The sequence below is a fragment of the Sturnus vulgaris genome, chromosome 16 (assembly GCF_052056855.1).
Source record: "Sturnus vulgaris isolate bStuVul1 chromosome 16, bStuVul1.hap1, whole genome shotgun sequence".
NCBI classification, from domain to species: domain Eukaryota; kingdom Metazoa; phylum Chordata; class Aves; order Passeriformes; family Sturnidae; genus Sturnus; species Sturnus vulgaris.
This window is the reverse complement of record NC_142258.1, coordinates 10,107,081-10,129,936: the sequence shown is the minus strand read 5'-3', so window position 1 is coordinate 10,129,936 and position 22,856 is coordinate 10,107,081. Positions and strand designations below refer to the sequence as shown.

The window sequence follows — 22,856 nt, the reverse complement described above, 5'->3', positions numbered from 1 at the left end:
AATGTGAAATTGATGTAAAATTCTTGAGGTATTATATTAAAATTCTGAATTCCTTTCAATTGCACTCTAACATTTTATTAATTTGAAATTACTTTGATTGGTGGTGATGTAGCTGTAATGTTTTTAGTTTAAAAAAGGTAAAGTTCATTGGGAGAGATGATCATTTTGATTGAATCTGAGAAGGATCTTGCCTGCATGAAAATTTGACTATTAGTAAAAGCCTCTCCTTACTAAGCACCAGAAATTAATTTCATTAATCTTTGACAAGGTCTTGAATATTGCAGAATCCTGCCAATGTATGCTCTGAAATGGCTGTAATTTCTCAGCCTTACTGGCTTCTTTGTATATTTCTATTTGACAACTCAGATTTTAAGTTTTTGGAAGTAAAATGTCACTCTTCTGCTTACTGTTCTTTAGGCAAATTATTCTTTTGTCACATTGCTGGATGAAGTGGATGCTGACCATGCTAATCAGAGTGTATTTATGTAAAGGCAGCAGCTGTCAAGGGAAGGCACTGTGATCTGTACTCCCCAACACTGGTTATAGGGACTCTCCAGTCTTGTTAAGCTTTTGCTAAGTATCCAATTCTTTTATAAAGTGAAACTCAGTCACAAAGGGAGTGACTGAAGTCTCCTAGCTACTGGCCCAGCTTCAGTCGGGATGAAGATCTAATGCCTTGGATGCCATTCATATTTTCTGTTTAAAGAGTTCTTTTTTTCTTGTGCAGGAGTTTAAATAAGCCCATCTGGAAGTCATCTCTGCAGACTGTTTCCAGAGCAGCAAGCAATACTGGTAAGGACCAAGCAATACTGGTAAAGTAAAGACTGATTATTTTTTTTCTTTAATCCTGTCATAGTCCTATTCCATAGAACACTGACATTTAATTTACATGCCAGCATATTTATACCATGGGAAGAAACGAACAGGTGAACACCCACTTCTGCAGAACACAAATGGAGTTCTCTAAGTATTTCCTCTAAGTATTCTTTGTAAATGAAATGAGTCAGCTATGCAGAACAGCACCGCCCTGCAGGCTCCGTGGCAGGGATGTGTGGTGAGTGACAGGAACTGGGTAAGTTTGCATGCCAGTGGGAGCAGTGAAATAATTTCTCATGCTAAGGCTGGCTGTACAAGCTGAGGTTTTCCCAGTCTCTCAGGAAATGCTGTTCTTCCTCTCCACACACTGGGTGCTGCAGCTGGCAGCTCCTGGCAGCTGCAGGAAGGCTCTTGCCATAATCCTCTCCTGATTCCACTAAGCATAAGCTCACATGTGATCTATCTTAGGGTCTCAAAGAAAAAGAGCACTGAGGGGTGTCTTGCTAACACTTCAGTTGATGGTATTTGGCACAAAAGGTAGGTCACCATATCTTGGAGTGACTCCTCTGTCACTCTAAGTGCACATTTTGACTTGATGACACCATGGGAGATGCCAGACTCTTCTTGTTGTTCCAAGTAGTGCGATCCTGATGTTTATCACTCACATTTACCTGTCCAAGTCACAGCTAAAGTATCACCTATTCAGAGCTACTCCCTAATTAAAACCTTGGCAGGTTGCACCTAGAGTTTTTCTGTTTCAGTATATAACTTCGCTGGCTCCAGGTCTTTTGACCTGGTCTTTTGAAATTCCTGGTCAAACACAATTTAGTATCCATCTGCCAGACTGCTCTGTCCCAAAGCATAAATTACAAGCAACTGAAGCTCATTTTAGGGATGTAAATACAACTGACTTCCAACTCATTAATTCCAACTCATTGATCCATTAATTTCAAATCATTAATTAAATTCAGTGGTGATGAGATAGTCTAAAAAAATACCTTGAGGGATGAAGATGTTTTTCCAAACTTCAGTCAGCATGTCCACATTGCATCTTCTAAGCAAAACAAAACAAACTCCAGGAACAACTGAATTTTATATTCTTGTGTTTGTGTCATATCGTTATGTCTGCAATGTAAGAAAATAAGTCTAAATTAGGCCAGATCTCTTGAAGGTCAGACCAGATACTCTATGTGTTAAAAGCTGTCCTCCAGTGAAGTTTTATATGAATACCAGTGAAAGGAAGACAGTCTCAGACCCCTCACTTGCAGAGTAATGCATTATTGCAAAGGATTGTTTTCAGTTTTTTTTCTGTAATGCTGAGCTCCCACGTGCTGCTTCTTTCTGCTGAGCGAGGATATGAAAGGCTCAATCATCTCCTTGCAGTTTACTCTGAGACTGTGGGCAGGCATTGCTGCTGGAGATGCCAGAATAGAGCAGGTCCTGTCCCCATCACATCTCTTAGTTTTGATCCTCTTTTGAACCCCTCTCAGTTCTTAATCCTCTGAATCTTCTGAGTTGCTGGGCTGCCAGAGACAAGGTTTTTTAATGGGTCTGTTTTATGGATATTTGTGAGTCATTCAGACATAACCATTATGATCCATGTATTTTTCAACTCTACACTTTGTGACTTTTCTTGCAGTAAGCTGTGGAGCTCCCAGCTAGCTGTATTTCTAAAGCAAGTGCTTACAAAACACTAAAAATAAAATTTAAAAAAACCCTCATGATTACTTGGATTCCAAATCCTAGGAAAAAGAAGTTAAGATTTGTTTGAAATCCCGTTAATAAGTTCTCAATGCTAGGAAAGAGAAACAGAAATAAAATGGAAGAACATGTTCTGTACACATTGGCCAATGGACTGGAGAGAAGGATCATTTAAAACTCTTTTGGGGTAGGATGAAAAGCTGTAAAAGATCACACTTCCTGGCCAAGGGAAAGAAGGGTTTTTCCACTTCTGTAATTTACCAAAATTAAGGAGACAAGCAGGGAATTGCTTCCATTTTAAGTCGTGCTGTCAGTGAGAGCACAAAAAGGTCTGAGCTGGACAGAAAATTTCAAGTTGCTGCTTCTTTGGAAATCTCTTTTCACAGAGATCTAGGGTCAAATTCTTTTCTAAGTTCTCTTGGCACCATACCAACAAAACACTGCCAGTGTAATTGAAGGAGCCCTCATAACTGAGGGAGCCCTGACTCCTGCTTTCATCTGCAAACATGGCTCGGTGTAGTTTGACCTTTTTTTTGTCCACGCTGTGACCATGTCACGTGTGTGTCAGCCTGAGGAATAATGTCCTTGAAGATTGTTTTGAAGTGAGGTGCATATTGTAGTAGCAGGCAGAAGATTGATTCCTTCTTTTTTAATCCATGCAAACCAAAACTCTTTCATCAACTGTGCTCTCAAAAAAAAAATCTGCTCATGTTTAATCCAGTGTAATTTAGAGCCTGGCAGCACCAACTCAGTAGTGTTTTTTTCTAGCTGTGTACTGAGCTTCCTCTGCTACCCTTAAATTAGAGGATGATTGCTGTGGGGTCACCTCCAGAACAGTCTGTGGAGGCCCCAGACGTTTTCCCTGCAGCTGCAGAATGTGCCTGTGCTGAGTTGCACCAGGTCTTAGGGAAGAGCTTTGCAGGTAATTCAGCATAACTTTGCATTTTACTGAAAGATCAGGGTTTTCTGGTTTAGGAAACCAAATCTATTACTTCATGCAGGTTGCCAGTGCTTTTGCCCTTCTTATAACACAGTTTCCTGAAGGCAAATCTTTTAAAAGGGACCTTTTAGTCTCTCCTGAAGACTACACTCTTGTAGGGGTCTTGCCTTGATCTGTAGATTTAATGGCTTAATAAGCATTAGACCCTCCTATTATGCAGTAACAAATTGGAATACAATACTTTTATCAATATTTGGCACAATTAATTTTTTTTACGTGAAACTAAATATTGATGCTGTCAAGTGACTGCAGCTTAAGGGCATAAATTACAAATATTCTCCTGTGAGCCTCGCTCAAATCTTGCATTCATATACAGTAACCATCTAATGTCTTTCTATTCCTGTAAGCCATATGATTTGATTGCCAGATTACACGGTTCTGTATTGTGCTTAGATGTCAGTGTTTTTATTGTTATTACCAATATCATGTTTTATTCTTACTGTAAGTGGTAGCAAAAATTTAACTGCTTCCTTACACTATAAAAAGAATACAATCCCATTTACAGAATGTCTCTGAACAGAAAATATCTTTGGAAAAAAATTCTGAATAAATAATTTACAACATGATGGGTGAGTAGAAAAGATTTTTTTAATGTATTTTGCTACTCAGGACAAAACCAGATTTTTTTTTAAATAAAGCAACTGCGTATTTTAATGGAGAACAAAAGCTCTTCTAATGAAGAATGATTGCAGTGTATTTTTACCCATTCTGCACTTTTGTAGGTAATAGGACTTGTGAAAGTAATGAACCCATCCGTTTGGTTTTCCAGATTCTTGTCTTTTTTCCATCCTCCTGTTTCTTCATTACCTTATTTCTTGGCTTATTTTCTAAATGAAATGCCAACCCACCCACGCAAAATAAATTGTAACATTTCAAGAATATCAGACCGCAGCAAAGTGAACTATCCTGTCTGTAATATAAACAGACCGTAATTAAATTAATTAAAGCCTTGGAATTAAAGTCTCCCATCTTAAAACTGCCCATGCTTTCAGTGCATTATGCTCCGGGCTTCCCCAGAAGAGCATCCCTGGGAAAACGAGCATATGCATTTTCCTGTTTTCTCAGGAAACCAAAGGAGCTTCATGGGCTTGGGAGCGCCCACGGCGGCTCCCGCTGAGCGGGGCTGGGGCAGAGCACGGCGGGGCCCGGCAGGGCCAGGGCCATCTGCACCGTCAGCCCGAACCGCACCCGGCACAGCGCACACCGCCCTGGGCACGTGAACTGAAACCGGGTAAAACGAGCCACGTTCTGGGCAGCTTCTCTCCAGGTGAGAGGCGGTGGCTCGGGGTCCGGCACACGGTGCAGCGGCGGGCGATGGGGATGGGGATGGGTGAGGCAGCGGGCGGCCACTGCCTGCGCTCTGCACGCGCAAACCCTGCGGTGCACGGCCCGCACGGCCTCTCCCGTTCCGCCTCAGGCCGCTCCGCAGCTGCGACGCCGCCGCCGCTCAGGGGCGGGGCGGGACGGGGCGGGCGCCTCCCGCCCTGGCGGCCGCGCCGGGCCCTCAGGCGCCCCGCAGCATGGCGGCCGCTGCGCCGGGCCCGCCGGTGAAGGTGCTGGCGGCGCAGCTGCGGCGGGCGGAGCGGGGCGCGGGCGGGACCTGGGAGCTGCGGCGGGCGGCGGCGGGTCGGGCGCCGCTGTCCCTGCGGGCCGTGTGGATGCAGGGCACCGTGCTGGAGGTGCGGCGCGGCGCCGAAGGCGGCTGGGCCCGGCTGCAGGACGGCAGCGGCGCCTTCACCGTGCTGGGCGTGGAGCAGGTGCCGCAGGGCCGGCCGTGCCTCAGCGCAGGTACCGCGGGGTGCGGGGACCCCCGCGGCAGCGGGCGCTGTCCCTGCCCGTGTGCCCGTGCCCGGTCTAACGTGGTTCGGCACATCCCCTCTGCCCGGCCAGGCCCGGTGGCCGTGCCGGGCCCCGCGCAGGAGGCCCTGAATAAGGAGAGAGATTCTTCTGTTTCTCTTTTCTGTTTCTTTTTCTTCTTTCTTTCCTTCTCTTCCCTTCACCAGAACTGCCAGTAAAAATGAAGAAGCGTTGGTCTGTAGAATTGCAGAAATTGTGGTACAGAATAGGCACGTGGCTTAAAAATTCAGCCTTCTGATCTCTCCTGAGTCCATTTAGACAGCAGGACAAATTTGTGTTTGGTGGGTTTTTACTGCATGTGAAAATGTAGTTAAATATGCTATAAAAGTGGCTATACACATAATTAAGCCTTTTTCTGAAATTTAGTTCTCAGCAATCTTCAGTTCACTGAGTTTTCTTACAAGTATTGACATCTTCAATTTACCCTATTTACTTGGCTTTAAGTAATTTGGTTTATGAATTTAAATGCTAGTACAAAGGTTAATTAAATTTAATGCTTACTTGTTTTTTTAGGGAAGTATGTAATGGTGATGGGTGTGGTGCGGTCCTGCAGTCCTGAGCCCGTTCTTCGAGCAATAAAGATGACAGATCTCTCTGAAAACCCCGTCCATAAGAATATGTGGAACCTTGAAGTGGAGGATTTGCACAGAGTCATCCCCTAATACCTTTTACTTCTGTCTAAATGAGTTGTAAATTTGTTTTGTTTTGCAGAATATTGGACTATTCTATGTGACCACTCCTGGAGTAAACCAAAGTGAGGGGTTGGGCCCAGTTAAGTGCAGGGACCAGTGCTTATCTGATAATAATCACAGTGTTAATGTCTTCCAGTCTCTCTTTATACCAACATATTTGAGAAGTGCCTATTTGATGTTTTGAGTACGATGTCCATGCTATTAAAAAGGCTGTATGTTTGTTTGTGTGTGTTAGCTGCTGTTTGGGGGGAGCACGTGTTGAGGCAGTTGTTGTGCAGCAGGGGCTGCACTGGACTCTTGTTAACGGGGTGAACTCAGGACCTGGCACAAAGGCAAAAGGTGTTTCAATCCGTTTAGGCTGTGGTTGGAAATAATGGTTTTCACCTGCATTTCTATTTCAGTAATCACCACGTCTGTAAACTACTTGTAAGACAGGTGTCATTTGGTAGCACTATCTTGTACTTAAAATACCTCTCTAGTTTCTGAAATACCCTAAAGGGGTAATGACCCCTCTGTTCCAGTGAAATTAATGAAAAGACGTGATGCAGGATTCCTTGGAACAGGTTCTCCAGGTGCAAGATGTAAATACCTTTTACCTCTGGAAACAAGCATTCTGTTCCCAAGTGCATTTTTCTTTTTGAAGTTTTTTTTCTTCCAGTGTATGCTATTTTTAACTGTTTAAATAATTCTAAATTATGTTCTATTCTTATCTTTCATTCTCCTCTGAAAAAAACAAACTATGAAATCACATCAAGAAACCTCTAAGAAGTAGAAATGTTACTACTCTTTATTTTCCATCTTGTCTAAAGAGTATTTGGGTCTTAATGAATGCATTGCATTATCTGTGGAATGGCTTTGTGATTGGAGACTGTATTGTCCAGCAGTAGAGTTATATTAATTAGGAATGCATATTGGAGGGGAAGAGAATCTCTGATTGAATGCTGTACAATTCAAGATGAGAATCAAGTGGTGGTAGTTAATTTTTTTAATTATGGGATGAAGTTTTCAAAGCATGTGGAAACTAGCATCCTTTAAAGATTTGAGATTTGAGACTAAAACTGGATTTCAGAGTACAATTGCAGTCTTGAGTTTGGTATTCCAAACCAGACTACATCACATGCAGTTGGATAGTGGAAGTCCTGTACTCTGAAATCTTGCTGATGAAATGCCAAAACATAGAGAGATGAAGAATTTTGGCAGTCTGGGTTCATTTATTGTTTGTAATTCTGGAGAAAGTCCACTTGTGGAGTGCTGTAGCTCTTCAGAAGTAATCCATGTGACCAGTGTATCAGCTGGTAACTGGTTCATATTAAAAAGTATTTTCCTAGGAGTTCAAAACAGAAGACACTTGTAGCCAGAGTGAGTGTTGTACTTCTAAACAAAAGACTGCTGTAGATTGCTTTGACTCCCAGCTCAGCTGTACTTCACCTAACGAGAAGCTGATACTGCTTATTTATGGCTGTTGGTGGCTGCTTAAGGCTGAGCTTAAGGGCCTTGTTTCTGGATTTCCACAGTTAAGCATTGTGGGGCTCTACGTGGAATTCTCCCTTTTCCTCACCATGTATCTCAAAGTCTGCAGTTAGAACGTGGGTTTGTGATTTTTGTTGCTGTTGTACAGCAGAGTGTGTAACTGAGGAATTGCAGGATAAGGGGCTTCTTTAGCCCTGTGTTAAGGAGGAGGTCAAAGCTGAGCTCTTGTTTCATCTGTTTTGGGGTTGGTGTAATATGCAGAAATTCTGTGAACTTTATAGATCGTGGGGTTGCTGTATAATGAACATGTTGGAGGTGAGTTGTAAGCTCTAAAACTACACTGGGAAGCATGACTGAATGTGTCTGTGTTCTGCAAGTGGGCAGATGTGTTCAAAGTGCCCTCACAGCAGGAGTTAGAGAGGCAGAAATTCTGTGTTGAGTGGTGGGGAGATCCATGAGATACGCAATGGATATTATGTATTTGCCACGTGACAGCATGGTTTGTATATTGCATTGCCTGCATCCGAAGCATAAACAGTTTGGATTAGTTCAGTCAAGGTGTTCAATAATGTGCAGCATTGCCAGTAGTTACCTGCTAAAAGTTTGGTCCTGATAAAGCCAAGGCTAGTGCAGAGAAAAAAAACGGTTTTAAAATACTGAAGCTGATGGATTGATCTGATAAATGCTTCCATCAAACCCTTCGAAAGTGATGCTTTTCCAGAGGTTCACATCCATTAGAAATCACAAATCAGTTGGCCTGAGGGCTGTTTTGTGTGGAGCTGGCACACTGCCCTGCAGGGAGACTGCTGTTCCTCCCTCTAGGTACACCTGGAATGGGCTTCCCCACATCCCTGTCACTCTGGTGTTGTGTTTGCTGGTAGGAGCTGCCATCTCTCCTCTGTTAGGTGGGAGGGTGATGTGTTGGCTCCAATTTTTAATTCCCCAGATGAGACATGACCATGCAGTAAGTAAGGCATACTTAAAAACGGTTTGGCTGGATGGTTTTATTGGTTCATTAAAAGGTTTATGCAGTTCAGTCTAAGGACCCCATGGCCTGTGACAGTGCTGTGTTTGTGGGCAGGTATTTGGTGAACAGGTGTGACAAAGAACTTGCCTTTGCATTAACAGCAGAGTCTGGCAGGGAGCAAAGGCACAGCTGCCAGGGCAGAAACATGGAGAGAAGACTTTATTCATGTCAGCTATGAATCAGTGCTCAACTCCAATTATGAACGTGATGCACAGCTCTTCATTTAAGTGTGGGGTCGTTTGGAGGTTTTTTTTGTTCCCTTTTTTCCCCTCAGCCCTGATGATGGCTCTGTTAGCCCTGCTCAGTGTAAGTGGTGTCATAAATGCCCTGTGTGCAGGCAGGTGCCCTGGCTCAGGGGGTGTCCAGCTCAGCCCATGGGGTCAGCAGGGCTTCCAGCTGCCTTGTGGCTCTAGGGTCAGAGTGGGGCTGAGTCTGGCTCCTGCTGAGCTTCAGGGCTTGAGATGTGTCCAGGGCCTGTCCAAGTTCCTGAGTCTCTAAATCTACACAGGATCTGTGTGCATGGAGAACCTGGGAACAGCTCAGAGATCCCGAATAACTGGGCTGAGCGAAATGGCTGCAGGTAAAAATGCTTATTGGTAGTTAAATGGCATCTTTATTACAAGTGATAAATTATATGCAGCTTTTTAGAGGAGCTCAGGGTTGCTGTCTGCAGTTAGCATTTAGTTAAATTCCTGTATTTCTGTATTGCTGATTGAGCTCTTCTCAATCTTTTCCTTTACTTGCTGATGTTTTTCTTTGTTCCTGAAACTGTCACGGCAGGACTTTTTTCAGAGGTGCTTGATGTGCTTTGCTGGGGAGTGAAGTGACATTCAGTGACTGGGGAGAAAATTACGTGTTTTTTTAATCAGCAACTGCTATAAATATTCTTTAATTTCCAGAAATATTTCATGCAATTTTGGCTTTTTACAAAGGTGCAGGTATAAAATTATTACAGAGGAAGACTTGATTTCTAGCATCTGATGTGTGTGGGAATTGCAGGCTTTTTTCCTGACTAGTGTAGGAATCATGTTTTAATTTGTATCAAGCTAGGGAGTAAGTGTTCAGAAAGTGAGTGCAGCTGCAAGCAGCGCACAGGAGATAAGAGGCAGCTGCTTGCTTTTTCTGTGAGCCAGTCGAACCCAGCCAGTTCCAACTCTCTAGGTCAGTACAACTTCGTTGTTATGAATAATCAATAAAAATGTACTCCAGTGTAAAAATAAGACAGTCAAATGTTTATTAGCATGATGTCATAGTACAGAACATCATTATTTCAATGTTTGCATATTATGCAAAGACATTGGATGGATTTTGCAGTGCTACCTTTTACCAAGGAATGGCTGCATTCCAGGCACTGTGTGGAGAAAGGTAATGCAATTTTTAAATCAAGTGACCTACAATGCAGAAAGGGATTTAACAGGTGAGACATACAACAGTAGCTATGACACCCTAATGTTACTTTGTGGGTAGGGTAGATATTGGTCACCTTTTCCCAGCATATCAACTGACTGCTGACAAGGGGGTTCTAAAGACACAAAGGGAAAATGTGAAACTGGTGTGCAGCAACCAAGAAGGCTGTTTCTCAATTAACAGTATGTATATTAATAAGGGAAATATCAGCTAGCATAAAAATGAGAAAATTATTAACTGCTTTCCATTATTTACCCATCTTATTTCTATCTTAGCCTTCTTGTGTGTTGGAGCACTTCCCTGGAAAAAGATAACTTTCTCCAGAACTGCTGAGCAGTGGAGTTTCATTTCTGGAGAAAAAAGAAGTCAGCATCTCTGCTGACCCCAAGCTGATGATGCTGCTTTCACATAGTCCACTTGTACTACTCTGAGCTGGTAGAGAGCTTTTCTCAGCTTTTCAGTGTATTTGTGCCATGGTTCAATGCTTGTGGAGAGGCAGTTTTGCCACTGAATGGGAGAATTTTTTTAGACTAACTGATACTTAAATGTCCAATTTATTTTGGTGGATTATAGTTTCTTGTCAATATATTGGAATAATTTCTCTTGTCCTCAGGGGTTCTGGGTGGAAAGCTTTCCTTATATACTATTACTTCATTATGTTCACAGTTAACACTAATGCATTCCCACTTCTACTGGTGTCTTCCTGTTCTTACCTCTAGCTTGTCTACCTAAAATAACTGTTCTGTTTTAGGATGCTAAAAGGGTTCTTCCATCTTCAGGGCTGGTATCTGCCATTCAGAACTGGCTTGAGCTGAAATGAAGAAGAGATGAAGTCCAGGTGTACAGGAAGTACAAGTCACATGTAATGCAACCTTTCATTACAGTGAAATATAAAAAAATCTCTGAAGGGAAAACAGCATCAGATATATTTATGACATCAAAAAATTGTGGGGGAAAGTACTCCAGCATTTTAGATGATTTTATCTTAGATTGCTAAGCTGAAATAAAGATGTAAGGTTATCTCATGTTTGATAAATTCACACTTAGAAGGAAAAGGGCAGCACTATTTCTAAAGTTTATGAGGTCTAGGTAGTTGAGCTATTCAGTGGAAGATTCTTGACAAGCATGAATTTCTAAGAAATAGTGCAGGGGTAGTTTCTGCTGACAGCCACTTTCTGTTTTGCTCTCATGACCATCACTGGTTATCAGTTACTGTGCGTGAGGAACCCAACCATTACAGACTCTTCCACTGTGTCAAACCTAATTCTCTCTTAGTTTGGTCTGTTCAACTTCCTTCTCTTTAGAGTGTTTACATATTTAGAGACTTAAGTCTTTCCTCAACCCTTCCATTTTTATCCCCAAGACTGTTCTCAACTGGTTCACAACTTAAGTAAAACATGGTGTCTAAAACTGGATACATGAAATAACCTAAATAGAGAAGTATTTATTGACTTAAATATGTTGATTCATGTGTACATCCCAAATGTATTTTGCTTCTTTCTTAGCATGGTCTCATTAACTGAGCTTGTGATCCACCTTCATTCCAGTCCTTTTCCTCAGAAATGGGATAATGTAAACTAGCAGCATTAGCTGACTTCAATCATTTAGCTACCGAGCTATTCTAAAACTTTATTTTCAACTGAATATTCTGTTGACTCAGATTTAACAAAATTTGTCTCTATTTAATATTGATATATTGAAGAGTTTATATAACTACTGGAGCTAAAACCACTCCATGTCTACAAGATGCTACCCATCCACTGCTTAGGAGCTGAGTGAGCTGAACAGCTCAGGCAGATACTGACACATGACATTGTTTCAGTGTGTGGAATTTTGTGATGTGGTGCACTAACAGACAAAGTGAGTGTTCTTTTTCTAGGTTTTTATTTATGCCCAATAAACACATCTACAAATACTACTCCCTTCCTTAATAGGTAAGAATCAGCTAATAATTGTAAATTTTTAAGGCATACTACAAATGGGTTTATAGTCACCAAATCACTCCTTTGTAATACTAGTGAGTTTACAAATGCAAATAAATAATGTTTCATTACATATACTAAAAAACCCACCCTCTTTCCATTACTCAGCCTTAGCAAAACATGGAGCATAAAAGGAATAAACCCAAGGCTTTCATTTCGAACAAAAGTATAATTAGCTCTTTTGTGTGATTCTGCCATTTATTTGGTGTAAATGTTTCCATTGCAGTCTTGTAAAAATACCCTTGCCCAACTAGTAACTCACTGTATCAATAATGGATCTCCACTTAGCAGCACTTGTGGCTCCAGTCACTTTTGGAGTACACAAATTGGCACAATAACTACAGAAGTGGGAAAGGATTGTAATTTTAAAAATTTCAAGCAAGTGATACTGCTCTATTCAGGCTTTTCATCTTCCTTAGCTATATTCCAGGAATCCAATTAAGAATACAGTCTGCATGACAGCTGCATTAAAACACAAGTATTGATAATCCAGATATTCTAGGTTGAAAAGATAAATTTCATTACTAGAAATTGAAAAGTAGAAAAATAAGTCTCTGAGGATTTTGTGTCTGTATATGTATTGTTGTTAGTGTGAATCCAAATGCATTATTCAGACCAAAAAAAGATGGAACCAGAAACAGTATCCAAAAGGAGAAACTCCTGGGGCCATCACACAGTATTCTGCAGGAATCCTGCCTCTGTTATACAGCAGATTAGGACAAAGTAAGAAAGGCAGTAGGGAGGGTGCAGTGGATGGGCTCTGGTGTGCTGGTGAGTGATCAGCAGGAAGGGGGGAGGTAGCCAAGAGGCAAGAAGAGCATTTCTGGGAATAGGATCAGTCCGATTCATTAGTTTTATTTTCTCGTGTTCTTGAATTACAGACATGTAAGTACTGGAGCAATGGGGGTGGTAAAAGAAATGAAACTTACCACTGGGGAGGGATTTCCACAGGGACAAAATTCCGATTGCACAAATGAACAAAAGCTGCTGCTAAGCTGCAGGCAGCCCCCAAGGCCGGGGACTCACAGGTGTCCTGTGTACACATGGTGTAGAATGGCTCAGGCTCCACCTGGGCACAAAGGGATGGGTTAGGGGAGCAGGGGGAACCTGCTAAACCCAGAGGTTTGGGTTGTGTCCCCTCCCCCCTGCCTGGTTAGGACCATTCATTAACCTTTATTGGCTTCCTACCAGTGAGGAGGTTAGTTCTGTTTCCAAGATCTAGACCAGTATCTTAAAGAGCAGTGCAGTCATGCCACTACTCTGTGGGTATCAAAAAATCTCCCTTTATGGTGATGAAAACACCTCTTTTTTTATGTCTGGATTGCAGTTTTGATTACTTTTTAAGTTCTCTGCTACTAAGCTTCAATATTGCAAGGCACTGATTATGTGTCCTCCTTGGAAGTATGACACGAATTAACACAGTGCTGCTGGCAGAAGTTCTACTTACAACTTTGAAGCAGTTCCTGAGAAGTGAATGTGGTTCTTCAAAGAACACTTTACAGATGTTTTGCTTAGCTGTAATTGGACATGGCTTCTCTTTCTTCGGAACAAGGCTGCACTTACTCACCTGGGAAAACAGAATTGCTGAAGTTGGTGTATTTTGGGGGTTTTTGCATATATCAGGGTAGGATGAGTTCTTCAGATTTCCAGCATGAGCTGGTTTGAAGGATGGCAGCTCAGTACCCTGCTCTAATATTTATTGTTCATTAATATTGAGAGGCACCTTGCAGATTAGACCTTGTTTCCTTTTGCTATTGATTCTGTTAATCACTGAAGGACTTCGTGTGTAGTTGCTGACATAGCAGGTAGTTGGCTAGTTCTCTCTTATATAGATCTGACAGGTCAAAGTTGTGCTTTTACTGGATCTTTCTGATGGAGAAAAAATTCATACCCCTGCTAGATTATTCATAGGTAAAGGTGACTTTAAAAAAAAAACCAACAAAACCACACCACCAAGAAGTTCTTTAAGCAAGGGTAAATTGTAGTTATTTTAGTTACTAAGGAAAATGAACTGGCAGTTTACTCTGTGCTAATGCTCATCCCGCAGGAGTCACACACTCAGTCCCCTCCTGTTGTGCAGCCCTGGCCTTGTGCTGGTGGAGCTCTGCTGACCAAGGTCGGTGCATGACAAAGGCTGTGATAAAGCTCCTGGGAACAAGTTGCAGTCAGAGTTCACAGTTCAGTGTGAGCCCTTCCAATCAAGTGCAGCCATTCTGCCCCTGAAGAAAGGCATTCAGGACTGCTCTGCTTCTGTATGGCACTAAGTTTCTTATATATTGCTTTTAATTGATTCTCCTGTTCAATGTCTTTGGGGAGTTTTGCATTTTTATGAATATATTAGGAGTTAATAGTTGTAGCAATTAAGAAAATTGTGCCTATGGTCCGTCACATTGTGATCCTACCCCATTATTAACATAAACATAGGTTGCAAGTTCATCAACTGTATCTCTGTAACAGCAAGAAGTACAAGATACTTGAAGCCATTCTCTCTTTACTGTAAAGTGTGCTGACTTAAAGCTGAAAATGAGATTTTTGTTCCCAGAACTCGGACATCTTCTGTGAGACAGGATAAATGAAAGAGTCACAAAGTCTTTGTGGTAATAAGACGCCGGTTCCTTTTCATTTTAGTAATAGATTCTTAAAATTAGACTTGGAAGAGATTTAGAAGATCCTGTCAACATGGCTTGAAAGCATGTTAAGGCTACTTTTCTTGTTTGGTTGTATTCACAAATGGTTCTGTACAACTGCACGTTTGTGTATTTAGATTATTTCCAGCTGATGACAGAGTACATGAATTAAGTACAGCTATAATGTTGCTGGTATAAAATTGTTACAAGCTTCATTTATGTTAGTTACAGGAATCTTTTTATGCAAGTCAGTAACTGACAGCAGCAGCTCACCTTCTAAAAAGGTCTGAATACTTGGTGTGGGGATGGAGAACAAATTTACTAGTTATTTGTTTCTAAAGTTTTGTTTATTGAGAAGATGTAAAGGATAAAGAACAAAGAAAATTAAGAGGTGCAACATACCTGGGTAGAACTAACAGCTCTGAAGAAAACTTCAAACTGTGGTCTGAGTGATGAATGTACAGATTTGGCCCAGGCTTAGTACCACCTGTCCCTGCATTCCAGGAAGAGGTCCTCTAAGGAGGAATATGCTAAAGATACTTGGCCCCAATATCAGTTTCTTCTAAAATCAGCAACAGCCACCTCTACATGTTTTACTTTACCACCTAGGCCAAAAACTAATCCACCTATTTATAGGGAATTCTTGAACAGTTTTTAGCAAATACGTGCAATCTTTTCCTTAGTTAGATACAGCAAAGCAATGCAGTGTGCTGCTGTTTTCACTGTCGAGCTTTAGTTCATATAAGCCAGCCCAGTGTGTCAGACAGTGCCCTCTGTGCTCAGGAGCCCCTCAGTTCCTTACCTGCCAGCTCTGTGTGAACTCTTTCACGTTGTCAGTGAAGGAGCCATTAGGCACCATCCATTCATTTCCAGCTTCATTGTCATTAGTACCAAAAAGCCCAGCTGAAATACCTGAAAGAAATTGAAATGGAGTAAAATAGGAATTGTCAGGAGTAGGTGCAGGAAAATTACAGCAGCTCTCTCTGAGCTCTGATTATTCTGTTCAGCAGAGCTCAGCTCTATTGTGGAAGAGGGGAAGCTGCTCAGCCTGCATTACCCATCTCGTGTATGTGCTGGTCATGGGCTTCTGAGCACATCAAGGCATCACATCCACTCTCTGCTGATCTTCAGGGGGTGACTTTTAGAATAGTGTGGGGTACATGGATAGTACATCAATGCATTCCAAGTATACCAAAAACCCTGACATTTTGGCCTCCCCTCTGTAGTTGTCTTGCAGGTCTGGCAAGCTAAGCCTGCTCTAGAGCAGATTCTCAGTCGGGGTTTGGGGCTGGGCTGACTGCACTACCTCTGTCTCTGATTTCTGTCTGCTTTATTGCATTGACTCAACAGTAACCCATAAATTGCTCTTCTCCCTGGAATGGTGCATTCTGTGCTCTAATTGGCAATTACTGGGAATGCCTAGGACCATTTCCAGGGTGTGTGTAAATGAAGAGGGGAAAAACAAGTGAAGGACAGCACAGATGCTGGTACTACCAGTAATACAGATAATTCAGAGAGATAGCAAAAACTAACAGCTGAAACAGCTGTATGCTTGATACTCACCGTGGTGCCATCCCGCCAGAGTGACAGTACAGAGATCATACTGAAAATCACAGGAGACAGAAACTCCTTTCTGATCAGATATTTCTATTTTGTTGGTTCCTCGTCTTGAATTCATGGTACTGTTTTCAAGGGATTGATCCAGAACTTGGCAGTTCTCTTCCGTAAAGGAGAAGTTATACATCTTGGATATCTGTTTTAAAATGAAAACGCAGTTTCAAGTCTGTCATAGTGAAGTTCAGTCACAGGCAAGCACAGTGGATTTGGAGGTGCAATAAAGCCAACTTAGCCCAGAATTAAGGGAATAACAACAGGGTTGTGTTAAACTGTTGAAAGAGCAGAAAGCACAAAGCCTCCCTCAGTGCCATTGTCTTAGACCCTGTCAGAGGAAAGTTGAGAAGTTTCTGTCATCTACAGAGAGCAAAGAGGCAGCCCTTGAGTTTTCTCTTTTTTTTTTTCTTGAGTTTTTTCTCTTTTTGTTTTGGAGAGGTATTTTCTTTTTAAGAAGTGGTTACTTTGAAGCCATTCTCTGAGAGTGCTTCTGATGTATGTTTTAAAACTGTTTTGTCAGTTGAAGAAAAAGTCAAATATTTTTTATTTTTGGCAAAAATTTTCTTCCTACCTTTAGTCGTGGGTAGATAGTGATCACAGTCTGGTTCATCTCCACATACAGTGATCTTGAGTTCCTAGTTTCCTCATTTAGTATTATAGTGAAGGCACTGTGAACAAAATCCTTGGCAAGAAGTACACTGCACTTTGATGCCAAATCGTACATTTTTCCATCAAAAGTCACAAGATGCTTGGTCCCCACTAACATAGCATGGTCTGGAGAATGGTATTTCAGAAGAAACATCAGTGAGTTTTCCACAGAGTGGTAAATGCTGCGCATACTGCGACACACACGGCTTCTTGCTTTAATTTCTCAACTTATTATTACACTGACATTGCTACATTTACATTTTAATTAGTTACACTGTAGTTGCTCTGAAACAAAACTTGTCTCAGAAACAAAACACTTTAATGATTTATATTTTGTTATAGATTTACCTGAGTGCCATAAAACTTTTATAAAGTTGAACTGGGATTCAAAGCTCATCTTGACTTGTCATTGTACTACTTGATAGTAATATTTATAAACACATACACATCCATTATACATTCTTATGCAGAAAACACAAGACTATTAATTCTCCAAAATCATCTCCAAAAATTACCCTTCCAAACCAGTGCATCAAACAGCTGCAGTCTAGGAAACCCTGCTCATACATGACTCAGATTATTGGGTCATTAGGACCTACTTTCACAGCCCTCTGTTATGTCACTCTGTACTGGGAGGAAACCATTAAAAAAGATTTTCTGGAAAAGCCTTTCTCTCTAAGGGACAGTTGGGACTGTTAGTGCATTCTTTTAGCATTTAGCAATACTTTTACAGGCAATACTGTCGCTGAAGTTTTCGCAGGGCTCAGCTTGCTCATCCTAGAGGCAGCAGAGATGAAGTCACCAGTTTCCAAGCCTCTGTGCCAGGACACAGCCAACAGGTACAACTAGCAGTGAACCATAGTATCAACTCACAAGAACACATGGATAAGGCAGATAAATACCATCTGCTGTTTCTAGTAAGAAACAAGAGTAAGAAGTGTAAAGAGGTGCAAAATTTGCATGAATATTGAGCACTGTTACTGCATGTCAGCTTTGCCCATAGTGTTGATCTTTTACATACCATCAGTATCTTACAAGAAAGACAATATGTAAGCTAATAGGAAAACTATTAATTAGCGACCACTCTATGTAAACTCCCGTTCCAAATACAATTTTTAAAATCAAGAACTAAGTGGTAATAGACCCGGGTACAAATCAAAGCAGCACTTTGAAAGGGCTTACATTCAAAGGGGGTCTCCATCATCCTCCGTTTGAATCTATAGTACTCTGCAAGTATGTTGAGATTGTAGAGGTCTTGCAGAGGCCTCATTAGTTTTTCTCCAATGAGGTAAGTGGTAACATTTGCCAGCTGTAGGGACAGGTCTGCTTTAGGCAGGACTGGCAGCTTTCCTGCCACCGAACAGTTCCTGCAGAATACAAACAGAACACCCCTTATCGGCTGAACTGAGGAAATGCTGTTACTTTATTATTAGAAATGTTGAAGTGAAATATTCTTAAGAACTGGTAGTCTGGTTAGAACAGCAAAACACAATCCTACTTTGGCCAAGAGCTGCACTGCCCCAGGCCATCTCAGGCCAGTTATCAGTTACTGATACTCTGCTTCCTGTCCAGTAGCTCCTTTCAAACACAGTGGGCCTGGCAGCCAACAGAAATAAATAGTAGGATGTGATGTGGCCAAAGCAGAGTCATTGGGTGGCTGTCCAGAACCCTCAACTGCACACTGACAGGAAGAGTAACTATGTACATATCCTTTTAGAACACTGTCCAGAGCAGGGATCCTGCAAAAACACCAGTTACCTGGGTGAAAAACTGTACATGTTCAGCAAGGGCTTCCGGATCTTGCTCACAGCTCTGGAAAACGTGGCCTCTGCCCATCTGAGCACGTGCTGTGTAGCCTGTTGGAGAGTCACAGATTACAAAAGCAATTTCAGTATGGCTTCAGGGCAGAGTCAGTGTTTGCAAATGAGTTTTAAATTAAGACATGCGAAATAGACTTTGGTGTCTTTTGCATTTGTCTCCTGCCTGATCATGTCTTGTCATATAGAGATTCATATCCAGAGGACAGACTCTAATCACAACATCAACAAATAATGGATAGAAATATATTCTTCCTAAATAATATAACTTAGTGTAGCAACGCTTCACTAAGTTAATGTGTTTCAGTAGCTTGGAAAGGACTGGTATTTTAAATAATATAAATTAGCTTTATGATACATCTTTTATGCTTTGCATTTCAGCAAGAGGAGCCCAGATTTAATTGTACACTCTTTATTGGAATCACAATTTCTCCTCCCCATACAAGAAAAGTAAAAGCTATATGAATGACAGATTACTGATGCTGTGATTTCAACCAGAACTAGTAAAACAACCTCTCCTCTAACTGGAAAAGTACTCTTTCAAAGCAGGACAAATACTGCAAGAACAGTAAATCACCTGTGCACAAGGTGATTATTATGTGGAAAGATAACCACACTATTTCCATAAATAAAAATAATTAACTATTTTTGTGTATCCGTAATTCAAAGCTGAGACTTGTATGTGTAGGCCTTGTCTTTCAAACCATTAGAAATGGAGAACTGAGTTATACCAACCATATCCAAGCCTGCTTTCACAACCTTTAATGCCACCTGGATTGGTTCCATTAACCACACATCTTTTACAATCTTGGGTAAGAAAGCCTGGATTTTTTTCATGTGCTCTTCTGTCTTCTCTTTCCAGACTTCATCCAGTGGCTTCGAGGTTGCGTCATAGTAGGCATCCTTCAAAGTTGCTAATGGCTCTGAAGCAAACACATTAACGAGACAAACCTTAGCTGGTTTGGTACAAAGTGGCCCTTTGCTTGTTTGTTTCCACCCAACTTCCAGCATAAATGAAGGAGAAGCACAAAAAAGGGGAGGAGGCAGCTGTGTTTCCATGGCAGTCAGGCACATTGCACAGCTGTGAACTGAAAGAGCTCTGACCCTGACCCTCTTATAAATACATTGCTGCTGTCCAAAAAGAATATAAGGGATGCTCTGCAATGTGTCCCCATCGGAGCTGTACTGCACAGACTGCTCCTGCTGAGTAACAGGACAGTTAGGTCACAACTGATTTCAAGCACAGTGTATCAACCAAATTCAACTTTGGAGTGGGAAGAGCCTAGAGCTAAGTGGCCCAAAGTGAGTTTTTACCCTTGTGAGAACTGAAGGTTCTTGCATCTAATTCCAGCTGACCACATTTCTCAAAGGTTTCAGTATGGGCCACAGTCCAGCTGAACAGTGAATTAGTGGCTACTGAATAGGCTTGGAAAAAAACAGATCAAGTGAAATCCAATTAGTACAAGTATTAAAAACTCAAGGATGGATATGAACAGCCCTTTGGGAGGAAAGGCTTGCCAGGGAACTGTTAGCAGAAACACTTCAGTTTAGGAATTAAGGACTCTGTTCTCATCCGATTGAACCCAGCCTCCTGCGACCGAGAAAAAACCTCACCACTGATTTCATGAGAAAGGTGTTCACTGAGAGCCTTCTTAGAGCTTATTGCATCAAGGCTCCCACTCTACACTAGGAGCCTAGGTCAGCACTTCTTGCTAGATCAAAACAGAAACCTTTGTGCTGTTCAGTATGTTTTGTAGTTTACACTGAAGTTTGGTTTGCCCTGCACTGGCATTATCCCTATTCTTACTTTACACCATTTTGCTTACTTTGTAATTCATTCTGCATTTGCAGGATAACACCTTGAATTTTCTCCAGATAAAGGGGGATCGTGCTTCTCAGAATGTGCCCGATTCCACTTTGCTTCCACACCTGGGTGACAGCTGTAGCCCCACTGTGCAGGAATCCTGCTGCCTTTTGCAAGGCCATTGAAGGCCAGCCAGCTGCTTCAGACAGGAAACCAACATGCTGTACCTACAGTGGTTCCGAAAAAAGAAGTAATTTCAAAACACACAATGATTGCAAGAAAAACTTTGACTTCATTGCGAGGCAATTCTGACTCCACTCTGACTCTGAGCTGGTGCAGAGATACAGGATCTCCACTATTAAACATGCTTTTTGTCTCTGTATGAGTTACAGGTCAGCACAGGAGTAATCATTGAAATGTTTGAGCAAAACAAAATAGCTGCAGGCAATATAATGATGTTTAATTAACACTGCATGAACACTTCATGTTTTTTTCACAGATCATGTATAGATACTTACTGATCTCCTGAATCTCGACAGGTATCCATCAAACTTCTTGATCTTCTCTGTCAGTGTGGCTTTCAAAAGGCTCCCAATTTCATTAAGCTTGTTCTGTGAGAAGATTGTTAAAACCTTGATTTCAGTACTTAAAATTTCTTGTGCTGGATCCAAATCATTCAAAGTTTGTACTAGTTTAAATGCCGGCAAACACCCACAGTGGCCTCGCATTTCTTAGGAGAAACTACTTCTGTATTATTCAATGGATAGACAAGGGACCAGAAAAGTCAGACGATAAAAAGCAAAAAGCCTTCCCCAAGCAGAGAGTGTGTGAAACCCTACTAAAAGTGAAAGCACGTTCAGATTCTAATCATTAGTTTTGTAACCAACACACCGAGCAGTTACTGCTGCTCTCACTTTATCTACTTACCCTCCTCAGAGGATCCACCCTTTAGAAGAGGGTCCTGTATTTTATATCTCTAGGCATGGCTGAACTTCTTAATTCTCACCGTGGTAACTTCTCACACCAACGTGAAAATAATTAAAACATTGCATAATTTTGCCTGGCTACTCACGAAAATTCACACCTAAAGCCTACATGGAAGGTGCTCCATCAAAATGACAAAATCAAATAATATTCTTGGAAAATCATGCTGCAGTTAACAGCCACTCAAGGGTCTCACCTCAGCCTTAAGAACTGGATCCCCACATCCATGGGCCAGAAAACTCAAGCTTCCATTAGCAGCTGCTAAAGACACTTGTCCCACGCTTTCCTGCCTTTTACCATTGATGCTGAGATAGGTGTTAATGGCAGCCATCTGTTGCCCATCAGAACAAGCACTGACTTCCATTCCTTCTTCCAAATCCCCTGAAGGAATGAAAAGAGCACTTCATTTACAGGAACAACATTGACAGACTTTTTTACAAAGCCAGCTTTTAATTACTTAGGTGATCAATCAACGTCTGAGTGTGTTAGGTGTGGAGGAAAAAAAACAAAACAGAAGAGATCAACAGAAGACAATTAGATCAGTGTCAGGGTTTGCTCTCTTCTATGTGGCTTGTCAATGAATTACAAATACAGATTTGCTACTGCAAAGGAAGCACTGGATTAATGTAAATCTAAATCTCTAGGTCGCACTGATTTACAGGCCTTCTATTTTAGTCCTCACTGTCCCTTGTTGCAGATGTTTCAAAATTGCTCAGCCCTTAAACGAAAACCTGTCAGTTCCACCCACCACACACACAAGTTTCTGCAGAAGCACTGGTGAGCATAAACAAGTAGTTGGCTAAGTGCATCTGTAGAATGTAGGTTGAGCTAAGCCGAGTAATTTCTACAAGCTTCTGACTTCAGTGATTCACAAACTAATGGTCATAATCTCAAAAACATCATTACAGGTGAGGACATGAACCTGAGATAAACTCCTCTGCAGAACTTTGGAATGGCAGATCCATAAGTGAAACAAGGGCTGGGATTGTCAGCAACATGAGTTCGAGACAACTGGGACACCACCAAATCTATTTGGTTTGCACTCAACTCTAATGTAGCTGAAATGTGGATGAGCCCCACCTCTTGCAGCTCATTTCACCTGACTTTACTCATCTGGAATTTAGGTATAACTTGAACCACCAGCGGTTTTTTTCCTCTCCATTGTCAGTCAGAGCTGACTGCTGTGAGACAATCCCTGCAGCCAGTGATTGCACACATCCCACTTCACACATCCCAGTTCATACAGCTGTTCCAGCATGTGGTACAGTCAGTCTCTGGAGGTGCCTCTGTTCTTTCCTTTATTGAATTTGGAATGCAATGATTATCTTAAACAAGGCACAGAACTTTAAGATGGTTAAATCAAGAGGAAATTAATCCTATCTTTTGTTATCATCTATTGTAGTCATACAAAAA

The 22,856-nt window shown here is 41.6% G+C and overlaps 2 protein-coding genes across 6 annotated transcripts in view; one reads left to right on the top strand and one right to left on the bottom strand.

Moving 5' to 3' along the window:
- Nucleotides 1-6,762, top strand: part of RMI2 (RecQ mediated genome instability 2) — a 29,158-nt gene extending 22,396 nt beyond the window's left edge. For 3 of the 5 annotated variants that reach the window (XR_015807250.1, XR_015807251.1, XR_015807253.1), the window contains 2 exons: nt 728-792; nt 4,583-4,779. Coding sequence is in view for 1 of the 5 variants with exons in the window: in XM_014894759.2 (XP_014750245.1) it covers nt 5,038-5,305; nt 5,888-6,036 (417 nt within the window). In the remaining 4 variants the exon portion in view is untranslated. Of the gene's footprint in view, nt 1-727; nt 793-4,582; nt 4,780-5,037; nt 5,306-5,887 lie in introns of those variants that run through there. The other 2 variants (XR_015807252.1, XM_014894759.2) reach the window with 2 other exon arrangements.
- Nucleotides 6,763-9,774: 3,012 nt separating this feature from the next.
- Nucleotides 9,775-22,856, bottom strand: part of APOLTP (apolipoprotein lipid transfer particle homolog) — a 53,811-nt gene continuing 40,729 nt past the window's right edge. Inside the window, exons 47-58 of the mRNA XM_088174448.1 lie at nt 21,640-21,824; nt 20,978-21,070; nt 20,482-20,686; nt 19,391-19,578; nt 18,597-18,694; nt 18,021-18,205; nt 16,762-16,964; nt 16,143-16,332; nt 15,382-15,491; nt 13,400-13,519; nt 12,882-13,021; nt 9,775-10,781 (exon numbers count right to left, since the gene is read on the bottom strand). Coding sequence (XP_088030574.1) covers nt 10,766-10,781; nt 12,882-13,021; nt 13,400-13,519; nt 15,382-15,491; nt 16,143-16,332; nt 16,762-16,964; nt 18,021-18,205; nt 18,597-18,694; nt 19,391-19,578; nt 20,482-20,686; nt 20,978-21,070; nt 21,640-21,824 — 1,733 coding nt within the window. The 3' untranslated portion in view covers nt 9,775-10,765. The remainder of the gene's footprint in view (nt 10,782-12,881; nt 13,022-13,399; nt 13,520-15,381; nt 15,492-16,142; nt 16,333-16,761; nt 16,965-18,020; nt 18,206-18,596; nt 18,695-19,390; nt 19,579-20,481; nt 20,687-20,977; nt 21,071-21,639; nt 21,825-22,856) is intronic.